Here is a 12,074-nt window from a genome sequence, read left to right on the forward strand (position 1 = left end):
AGAGTACAGGCACTCTGGAAAATAGTTTGGTAGTTTATTCTAAAACTAAAGATGCACTTTCTATAATAATCTAGCAATTGCACTCTTGGTCACTTATCCCAGAGAAATTAAACCTATGTTCATGCAAAACCCTGTATACAAGTGTCTGTTGTAGTTTTATTTGTATTAGCTAAAAACTGGAAACAATCCAGGTGTCCTTCAGTGGGCAAATGCTTAAACAAACATTGGTACATAAAAAGTAGCAAACCATTGAGACACACACCTGAATGGATTTCAACATAATTAAATTGAGTGGAAAAAGCAATCTCAAAAGTTTACACACTGTATGATTCTATTGTATAACACATTTGAAATAACAAAGTAATTGAAATGAAGAATAGATTAGTGGCTAAGGTTTGTGCAGTGGGAGGACACGTATATGGCTACAAACTGGTAGATAAGGGAGCCTCGTGGTAATGTATCTTTATTGTGGTTATAGTTATGTGGAGCTACACATGTGATATAATTGTATAGAACTACACACACACACACAAACACAAACGACCACTTGTATAATTGGTGAAGTCTGAATAAGTTCTGTTCATTGTACCAATGTCAATTTCCTGATTTTGATATTGTATTATATATATATATAAGATGTTAACGTGGGGGAGGCTTCATGAAGGGTGTTTGGGACCTCCCTGTAATCCTTTTGTTATTTCCTGTGGGTTTATAATGCTTTAAAAAAAGTCATCTTTGAAAAAATTTAAAATAATTTTGCTACTGTGTAGAACAGATTCAATGATGTCAATATTATTTTTAAACTTGTGTGCATTAAAGAGTAAGGATAAGACACAACTTATTCCTAAGCATAAATGTAAGTTGAGACATCAAGAACTAAAGGAGGACAAAATTTCATAATCCTTCTGCAGGTACTACTTTATAGCTAAAGTAAACATTAATAGGTAGAAGGGAAACAGATAAACAATTAGTGAAGGAAAGATATTCCAAATATTTAACAGCTTTAATTGTTTGGACACCAACCCTTCAGAATAGAATGGGACCAATTAGAACAAATGACAGCCAGTAACAACCCAGAATCTGGTACCTGTGCACAACAGTGCAATATCCATCCTATATGATTTATTTTGGATTAACATTATTTCCTCCCCAAAAGATTTATATTCCTAAAATATTGTTTTTTTCTTAGTACTCTTGAGCTGAAATTATGGAAAGGGTGCTATATTATTGGATAAAGCATATCTCAAAGTGCTGCTATAGAAAATCATGACTACAGTAAGTCCCCTACATACGAACCTTCAAGTTGCGAACTTTCAAAGATGCGAACTTGCATTTGCATGTCCAATCACGTAAGTTAGTTCACATGTCTGGTGCACACTGTCATGTGTTTGCATCCTCTACAAGTGGTTGTGCTTTTGTGTACTTTACTGTATAGTACTATATAGAGTACAGTAGTACAGTATCTTTATTTCAAGCCCAGGATGTCTGGAAGCAAGCATAAAAGCAGTGGTGATGTAGCTGGTACTGCTAAGAAGTGCCAAGCGATGACGATGGAAACAAAACTGAAAATAATTGAGAGAGTAGAGCGAGGTGAAAAGATGGTAGATGTCGCTCATTCTTATAACATTAAACTCCTTGCTATGCAACGTGAGGAGCTTACTAATGAAGACCTGATGGAACTGGAGGCCCAAGGAAAGGACGAAAAAAGACAAGAGGAAGCAGAAGTAACTGAAGAACCAAAGAGATTCATGACACAGGAAATGGCAAGGGGTTTTTCTTTATTTGAGGAGGCACTGTTAGTTTTTGAGTCACAGAACCTGAACGTAGAACAGTACATGAAGGTTGTAGCAGCCATTCAGAATGCAATCTAGTGCTACTGTGTCATCTATGATGAGAAAAAAAGAGTTACTATCCAGACATCACTGGACCATTTTTTCAAGAGGGTAGATAGAACTGAATCCAGCAAGGAACCAGAACCTGTGCCATCAACGTCAGACGAGAGTGAAATTGCAGCTTGCCCTCCATCTCCTACTGCTGATGATCCTTCAGCTCTACTATCTCCCACCTCCTCTCCCTCCTCCAGTCAGTAACTCTTCTTGCCTGTTCACTCGATGCCAGCCCCTGTATGCCAGCTGTTGTACTTTACTACTGTACTTTTCAAGGTACTGTACTATAAGATTAAAAATGTTTTATGTTTTGTGTTTGTTTTTTAATGTATTAGTTGTGTGAAAAGTATTATAAACCTATCACAGTATAGTACTATATAGCCGATTGTGTTAGCTGGGTACCTAGGCTAACTTTGTTGGACTTACAAACAAATTGGTCTTACGAATGCACTCTCAGAACAGAACTCGTTCATATGTAGAGGACTTACTATAACACAAATAATTACCAGTTAGTGAAATAAGAACTAACTGCTTCTGTTAAGATATTTTAAATTTCCTCATTTTTTTTTTTACAAAAACACTCAAAATATCAGTATAGAAACAAAATACACAAATTAGTTTGTTCATAATATTTAAACATTAGGATTTCAATATTTGCATATAAATGAATCTTTTCAACTTTAAAGTTTTAGTACTTGAATAGTTAATATTTTTAGAGTCTGTTTTTTATTAATTCTTCCTAGTGAAAAAATTTCAAGATACTTTACAAATATCATCTTAGCAGTTTTATCAGATTAGAAAAACAAATATTCAAGGGATATATTAATTTGATCATATTTAATCTTGAGAAATTAGGAGCTCTAATTATCAATACAAATTTAATGAGAAAGTAGGCCAAAGTCCCTATTTAAGGGAAATAAATTATGTAGTCTAGAAAAAGAATTTGAACTATGAAAATAAAAATATGCATGTCCAAATCTTTCTGTCATGTCTATAAAACTCACTTAAGAAATGACCTGAAAAAAAAAAAAAAAAAGAAATGACCTGAAATTAATTAGCGTTTTCTATTATTTTAGAAAGGTAATCTCCTTATCTTGGAAAAAATCCATTTAATAAATATTATGAAACAAGGTTTATGCTATCTTTGTTCATGAGCATTTCGGACATAGCTTTTTTTTTTTTTTTTTTAAGACAGATTAAGTAATAGTTCAAAGCTTTAGTTAATGTAAGTTGAAATGCAGTTCTCATGTAGGTAAAAAGGTTAAGATTATGTGATTTTTCTTTCCTATGGTAACATGAAACAACTCACAATTCATAGATACTGAATACAGAAATGACATCACCCAATTCATACAGCTCTAATTATAACTTGGTGAAATTTAGAGCCAGTTTAACAGAATGGAGGGGGGGAACCTCCAATCTATTAATATTAGGCTGGATTAGCTAGCTGGATAAGTTTTGCCTACATGGGTTTGTTCTTTTCTACCTCTTCAGGACACCCTAGAGAAATTAAAGGCTCTTAAGGTAGGCCAACTATTCTGAATTTCTTCCCCGTTGTCTATGGCTCAGAGCATACTCGAATGAAAATAAAGAAGCAGTTATTTAGAGTCTATGGTGCAACAAACTCTGTCCTTGTTTGTGAAACTAAATGTGCATGAAATAGATATCATTTCCATTTACAGGTAAGAAAACCTAGGCTCCCAGAGATTAAGTACCTGCCTAAAAGCCCACAGATTTGGATTTGGAATACAGTTTTCCCTGACTACAAATCCTACATAATTTCCTCTCCTGAATACAATACTGTAGTCCTACTGATTTTAGTCACTTTTCAACTTTATAAAGAGTCCTACAGGAATTGAATCACTTTTGATATTGACCCTAATTCAGTGATTCATGTGGAGTGTGTCACCACTGGGATGTTTATGATTGGAAATATCTCAGACACACATCACAGTGCTGATTCTCAGGACTGGGGACAATATGATGGTGCTTTATATACAGTTCAACCAATCTTGCATCCACATTATTTAATAGTTAACTGTTATTTCTGTTGCATTTTGTAAAAGACTATATTGGCTTGCTAAACAGCACTCCCCCAAATCCTAATATTAGAGTCTTGTAGTAGGTGGAGACTTTTTTCTGCCATGTAGACTGGTGCTTAAATTCCAAAAATGCACAGAGCTGTGACAAATGCACAGAGCACAATGACTTTACTATTTTCAACCATATTCTGAGAGAAGGAAGTATGTTTTTATGTTTAGTAGCTGTGTTATCCTTCAAACAAAAAAGCAAAATGATTGCTTTAGTGTCAACAGAATAAGTAGTTGTTTAAGTATTTGTACTGAACCATCCATGGTGGCTTTTCCCTCCTTGATGCCAATGAGAAAACATTTGCTAGTTTTTTCTCTCACCCAAGAATAATTTAAATCAGTTGATACCTCCTTCCATCTCTCTTTTACTTGACTTCATCTTATTACAGGTGACTAAGTAATTACCTTCAAGCATCTATGTAAACAGAACTGAAGAAGCATACATTTACAGATCCAGATCTACATACACACACATACATATGTACATTCATAACAGTATGCACACATACATAACACGGAATTCAATCTTGAGGGATTAAGTATGACTATAATGATAATAAAGAATTTATAGCATGCAATCCACTAAAGTCTTAAATGTACAACTTAAAAATTACTGCACTAAAATTTCTACTTCCAGGTAGGATGAAGTGAGCAGGTTAAGAGAACACATAGAAAATCTAGATCAAATATAACAAATAAACAATACAAAGGAACCAGAGAACTGCTGAAACAACAGATCTAAAATGGTCTAAGAATCTGAAGAGGAAAGAATCCTGGAGAGGTAAGGGAGGAATGTTGTAGATGATTTTTGTTGATTCTGGGCTGTGGAAAGAATCCAGACTTGGCCTGGGAAGAAGGCCATCACTGGGGTTGAGAGAAACCAGCAGACTGTTGCAGAGTCTTGAGGGACTGACAAAGCTCTAACACATGCCAATCATTCCATGATGACATCCGTCAAATTCAGAAGATGCAAGGCCTGGAGGCAAAAAACTAAGCTAAAACCCCTGAAAAGCACCACAGATTTCTGGTAGTCTTGCATTACTGAGAAGAAAAATATTTTTAAAATATTGGTGTTCAAGACCTGCCCAGGGGCACGCTCCACATGGATACACCAGGCCAGGGTTCATCCTCGGACAGAGTCCAGCCTGCCCCTATGTTTTGTATGGTCCAAGAGCTAAGAACAGTTTATATAATTTTAAATGATTGAGAAAAAAAATCAAAAGAAGAATAATATTTTAATTCATGAAACTCAAATTTCTGTGTCTACGAGCAATGTTTTATTGAAATATATCTATACCCTTTATTTATATATTGACTTTGGTCACTTTTGTACAACGAGTAGTTGCGAAGAAACTGGGTGACCAAAGCCTAAAGTATTTACTACCTGACCCTTTATGGAAAATATATGCTGACCTACAATAGGCTATTAGTTGAAACTCTGGGTGGGCAAACACCCTAAGAACAAAAGCAAACCAGAGGTAGACTGCGTCTCACCAAAGCTCAACCCAACCTCATGTTGGCTCAGCTGTGATTGGATTAAGGTAATTAGCCTCCACTCTGTCTCCGTGGTAGAAGAAGGATAAATCTTTGCTAGTGAAAGATATTATCATCTTAAGCCTCTACAATTTTTATACACATTTTATACATATTTCAGCATTCAGAAAACTACTAACTTTTTTGATCTGCGCTGACCTATGATAGATAGAAAGAAGCCTGTCTTAACTAGTAGGCTCAGCAGCAATCCATTAACATCCAACATTTTAAACAAGCAGTTTTAATCTATGCTATTTAAAGAAAAATAAAACAGAAGTAACAGTATGACCAAAAAGCACTTTTCTTGGTATGAAAACTTAAAATATGTGCCTGGAACAATAGCATTCTAACTAGATGTTAGTTTACATTGTAAAATACTCCAGTAACATATGAAATAAAATCTGTGAATTACTTATTTTGTAGAAAAAGAAAAATAGTAATCAACCAGTTATAAATCACTCTGAGCTATTAGACTGTATTCTAGGACTCATTTCTTAATATCACATGAATTCACAGGTACTGGTATCATATTTTAGGCATCTACCATGCTGAGAAGACAGATGAGTACAGAAATGGGAAAAACTGATAACACTGAAATGTTACAGTTATGCAAAATGTTAAACCTACATCTCTCCCAGGATTTTAAAATTTGACTTTAATAGCCTTTTATAATGAAAAGAACAACTCAAATGTACAAGACAGCTGAGAAGTTCAACAGGTACAGAACTGCAAGATCACTGAATTCATTTTAATTAGTATATATATAAATATATATATATATATAGTTTTATATCTGTGGCATCAGTAAATCATAACTCCCAGATAGCAGATCAGGTCATTTTAATTTATAACCTATCATAATTTGCAACATATGTCTTATTAGTGCCAATGAAATGTAACCTAATTGTGCTCAAAAGTCTCAGGTCACAGAATAATTGTAAAAGATTCACACACATATAGCTATACTTTTATACAGAAGGCATACAGACATAGCTATGAATATAAAATTATATGTAGTGATAAAAATTAGACATTTATGCATTCAAATATGTACATATAGCCGGTAAACTGATTTTTTATTTAGCTCAGTTGTATAACCAGCTTGTGAACAGTTACCTTATAACATAGGAATGAACAATATTATCTTGATATTGTCTGAGAAAGACAGAATTACCATTAAAATAAAAGGACTTTTACAGTTATAGACTTTTTAAAAAGTTGACTTTCTAAAAACTTTTTAAAAAGTTTAAACACTCATCACTTTCCTCACTTTTAGAGCTCTTCAATGATAGATGCCTCTGAACAAGGCTCTAATAATTTGATCAGATAAAGGCTGTGAATGTGGTCAAATAATGAATCATCAGGAGTATACGCTATTTATCATTTTAGACGAATTATAAGTACTCTTTTAACATTAAACTCAATGTTAAAAAACTTGTAAGTATCATCAGTAACACTTCATTTATATAATTTACTAATTTAAAAACAAGGTTTACTTTCATCTAATCCTCAAAATTATTTTTAAAAACTCTTCACATAGATGAAAACAGTCAATTTTTAAGCAAATTAACGTCATTACATTGGGAACTGGAAAATACTAAAGATAACCCAGCACATTCATGCAATTAATTTTTGTATTTAAATGTTTGCTTAAAGGAAAGGAGCCATACGTATAAATCTTTATATCACTGATTCCTTAATAACTAGAAGAATGCTATACCTCAAAACACAAAAATAAAATATTACTTATAGTGCCACAATACTTTTCTCTATACACCATATTTAATTCCAATGAAAAGATCAGAGTCCTCAGAGAGACATACTGCAAACAAAAACTCCCTAGTAAGGTGGTGGGAAGTCAGGCCAGGAGTCAAAGAGAACCCATAGAGATGACAGAGCTGTGATGTCCAGCACAGTCCCCTCAGAGAGAAAAAGGAAAACCACATGGCACTGCTGAAACGCCGAGTTAATTCTTTCTCCTATCTGGGCATTAAATATTACAGCTTTAAAATTGTCTCAATCAGATTACGGCTTCTTTAGACAAGACCCTCTCTTAAGAAACACACATACTCTCAAAGGGCAACGCCGCAACACCATAAAAACTTAAATAACCTACCATTTTCTTTGCATTCTTCTGGAGGTTTAGCCTTTTTCGCAAGTCGTGGATCCAGCCATGATGTTGTCTTTGTGTTATGGCTGAAAAGAAAAGAGATCACTCTGAACAGACACATACTGAAAGGAATCAAGTTTATTCCTTAAGGAAAAAAAAAAAAAAAAAGAGGGGGTTAGACCAACAAAATTGCAATCGATACACTTAATTTGCTTACTGGTTCTAAGTAGCCCTGAAGGAGGTGTAAGAGTAATCGTGCAAAGGCAGCTGTAAAATTGGCAACCTCAGCTCCCTGTCCTCAAAGCAGCTATTTTTATTAAAATCAACTAGAATGTTGCCAAGTTAACCTCATTGAAAATGCAGAACTCATCCAGAGCAAAAGGAATTTATTACAAATACAGGATTCTCCAGTTGGAAGCGCACAGTTCGCAGGCTCTGATACTGTTTCCTGAGTTTTGCAAAAGAATTATTTTCATCTTAAACCTACCCTTTCATAAATGGTTGTTTTGTTACTCTTTAACTACAGAGCTGGTAGAGGCAGTACAAAAGTGATGCAAATTATAGCATGTTCTTGGGATTCCTACATTTTCTCAAAAAGTAATTAACAGCAATTTCATTAACCCACATTTAGCTATCTTCCATCTAAATACTTTCAATCCAGTTAGGAAGATAGATAAAACTGTCTGTACTCTAGCATTTTTGGAATGGAATTCTGGGAATTAATAATTTTTAATGACAATTTCATTTAAAAAAATGTTTTCTGGGAAGTCTTTTGCCAGAAATTTAAAAAGCAAAGGAGAGAGGTTATTAGAGCACTGTCTTGAAAAGAGGTCCTGGAAATACCGGCACTGGAATCACCTGGTGGACTTATTAACAATGCATATTCTGGGAGTTTGGTAGTTCTCATAGAACTACCAAATTAGAATCTTTGAGGTGGAGCCGCAAAATCTCCATCTTTGGCTAGCACTCCAGGTGATTCTTATGCACGCTGTAATTTGTTACTTGAGAACTACTCGAAACCATACATTGGAGCTAAAATCTTTACTGTGAATAGCTGTCTCAAGTTATCTCATCTATCAATGGACAAACTATCAAGGATGTGACATCTGTGAGGGCTTCAGAAATGAGCAGAGTCACAGGTGTAGAAAAGTGACGTTTATATAGGGAAGAGTCAGAATGCAATGTGAAAGGAAAAAGTGGGAAAAAAGGTTAGAAATATAAACTAAAGCCAGATAATAGAGATCTTTGAACACAGTTGTAAGGAAGTCAAAATTATAATATCAATTCACATGTATTTTCTCTTTCTTCAGTGAAATTTAACTATATTTTATCGTATCAGAGCTACAAGTGTTAGCTATAATCTGATGAACCAATCTGCACTTAAAGCAAAGTTCAGAAAATTCTCCCAGGAAGCATATTTCATAGCAAGCTTCCAGAGTTTAAGTGCCTACTTAATGAAGGGAATTTCAAGGCAGAAAGGAGGAAGGATGGAGTTAAGGTGGGCAGTGGGCAAATGATTCCAGAGTGTTAAAGCTCTCTTTAAATAGTGCTTTCTGGATGATAGTACATCTGCCTAAGTGTAGAGCCATCTCTGATCTGAGAACTGAAACATTAATATCCTTGGGTCATGAAGTTTCTGCTCTTAAAGAAGATTCCCTTTTATTTCTTACTTTCATGTGGGGTAAACAGAAAATACTTTCCAATCATTTTCTTCACACTTAGGAACTCCTCAATGATTGATCCCTCTGAGCAGGGCTCTAATAATCTGATGAGATGAAGTCTATGAAGTTGGTGAAATTATAAATTGTCAGGAGAGCATGCTAGCTTTTATTTTCCTCCAATGTGACTTTTGTATAGTGTGATAGCGCTTCATTATCGACTATCAGAAGGATGTACAGTACTGCAGTATCTCATTCTGGTCCTCATTTACAGTCATGTCAATATCATCTAGTCTTTTCCCCTCCAATAAAGACTTGATGCCCATGGACAGAAAGGGGGTTATGACTATCCTGTTGTGAGGATAGGTGCACTGGGTTCAGTGCTTGCTGCTCCCATTTGAAAAATAAAGTCACTGTGAAGATGCTCTTTATAGACATGCCTCAGTTCAAAGTGTGTGTGTGTTGTGTGTGTGTGTGTGTGCGTGTGTGTGTGTATGAGAGTGTGTTGATGTCTGTGTTTTTATATACTAGCAACAAATTTGGGAGGTGACTAAGGAAAATAAACTTCCCTTCTTTTTACCCACATCTGCTTCTTCCAAATTCTTCCCCCCTTTTTGGAGGAAAGTCATTTCTAGGTCTCTAACACATATTCACAAAAGCACACACACCTATGGATAAGTATGAATGGGCCATTACTAAGCCACCGCAGGGAGTCAAATTACCATTTCTATACCACACCACCATGGGTCTCAAATACCGGCTAATTTAGTAGAGAAGCATGGATTTCCTAGCTTTCCTGAGTTTCTATAAAGCATTTCATTACAGGATGATTGTTTTTTAGGTTGAGCTAGCATTAACGGTATGTCACTTTAATAGACTTTGACAGCTTGAGTCTCTTAGAGTTAACAGCATTTTTAGCTGATCTTCTGAAATGATGCTGAAGGAAAGTGGGTAGTAGTTACCTCCAGCAATTGTCGCAAACATCACATGAAGATACCGCACAGTATTTTTCAACAGTGGTTCTCACAAGCCTTGTAATTTGCATGCTTCTTCAAGATGCCTTAGAAAGGGAATATTTTTAATGTATTTAGGAGACAATGGACCAAGTGGCTTTTCCACTTCCCTTAAACTATATATTTTTAAACCTCAACAATTCCGTTTGAAAATAGGATTCAACATTGGGCAGGAGACTGTGTAAAACGGGACAGTTGAAGGATTTTTCACAATCTGCATACTATCCTTCCTCAAGTTTGAGGATGTGATTTCCTTTCACTTTCATTGCTAGAGTAGATTCAGACGCAGAATACCAGTTTTCTGCTTTTCTCCAAATCGTGGGGAGCACAAATGACAGGAAGGTAAGATGCTAATATTGTATAATCTTGTATTTCAATACTAGTTTCTTTAACAGGGACACATACACATATAGAGGCTACGTTTGCAAAGAAACTTCTAGCTGAGGAATGGAACACACATTTTCGAGGAACTTTGAATCGTAATAATATACTACTCTATGTATTTCTATGGATAACGTTAAAGTGAGGGTTATGAAAAGTGAGAGATTAAGTGGAGTCAGTGGCTATGCAAGTTGTATAACTGTCCTGTTTAAAAATCCAGATGAAAACCTTAAAACACGGTCTATCCAAAAGTCTTCTCTGATTTTAAACTAAGTCTGTCTGGAGGACTGGAGCAAACCAGAAGTGAAATTTCATTCAACTTTGCAATTCTAGTTTAAATTCATATCAGAATGGCCTTGATGACGTGACAGGCTAACTTGCAATGATTAGAAATTTCTGGATATTTTGTAAGTTTAACCTTTGCCAAATTGACAAAAGCAGCACGTTAAATAATATCTTATTTTTTGAGGAGACGTTCTTCTCATACAGAAAATGCTTCCCTTCAACAGGAAAAGCTGCTGACCTTATGCCACACCATTGAAAAGTTATTCTTACTATCTTGTAACATTTCCTGATTGTCTCCTTTGTCAGGGACTGTTCTAGAACTTTCACAGCTCACTTCATTTGATGCTAATGAGTCTCTGTGGCTCGTATTTTTAACTCCATTTTACAGATAGAGAAAGGAAGGTTGAGAGGGTTGAGAGAAGATAGGTAATTTGTCCAAGGTTACACACCTAGTGCGTGAAAGTGAAAGAGCTGGCGTTAAACAGACATATCTGATTCCCAAGGCCAAAGTTTTCTTTATGATCCGAAACCAGAGGCATACTAAACTTAAAACTTTGCTTTTGATACGGAGGTGCTTTATTCGACTCCCTTGGGGGGTAATCAGAGATCTTTGTCCCACCTCCATAGCCAGTGGTCTACGAACTGAGACCTTTATCTCCTATGTGAGGACAGTAATCACTGATTAAACGACTGTGTTGAACGCCTGGTACTTAGTAGGTATTATATTAAATTGCACATGCAGAGAGACGATATAATCACTGGAAACATCTTCTCCTTACAAACCTGAATATCCAAATCACTTTAAAGTCAAATTTGAGTATTTTTCCAGAATAAAGTCTTAAAATGGTGATTTATATAATCTACATATGAATATTAGGTCTTAGAGGTTATAAAGAATTAGGTTAATAAAAATGCTATCAGGGCTTCCCTGGTGGCGCAGTGGTTGAGAGTCCGCCTGCTGATGCAGGGGACGCGGGTTCGTGCCCCGGTCCGGGAAGATCCCACATGCTGTGGAGCGGCTGGACCCGTGAGCCATGGCCACTGAGCCTGCGCGTCCGGAGCCTGTGCTCCGCAACAGGAGAGGCCACGGCAGTGAGAGGCCCGCGTACCGCAAAAAA

General features: G+C 35.7%; 1 protein-coding gene across 2 annotated transcripts in view; it reads right to left on the reverse strand.

Annotated features, from left to right (window-relative positions):
* Positions 1 to 12,074, reverse strand: part of MAGI2 (membrane associated guanylate kinase, WW and PDZ domain containing 2) — a 1,308,856-nt gene that overhangs the window by 449,909 nt on the left and 846,873 nt on the right. For both annotated transcript variants that reach the window (XM_024738094.1, XM_024738093.1), the window contains exon 6: positions 7,626 to 7,705. In XM_024738094.1, coding sequence (XP_024593862.1) covers positions 7,626 to 7,705 — 80 coding nt within the window. The remainder of the gene's footprint in view (positions 1 to 7,625; positions 7,706 to 12,074) is intronic.

Source organism: Neophocaena asiaeorientalis, unplaced genomic scaffold (assembly GCF_003031525.2).
Source record: "Neophocaena asiaeorientalis asiaeorientalis breed wild unplaced genomic scaffold, Neophocaena_asiaeorientalis_V1.1 scaffold170, whole genome shotgun sequence".
NCBI classification, from domain to species: Eukaryota; Metazoa; Chordata; class Mammalia; order Artiodactyla; family Phocoenidae; genus Neophocaena; species Neophocaena asiaeorientalis.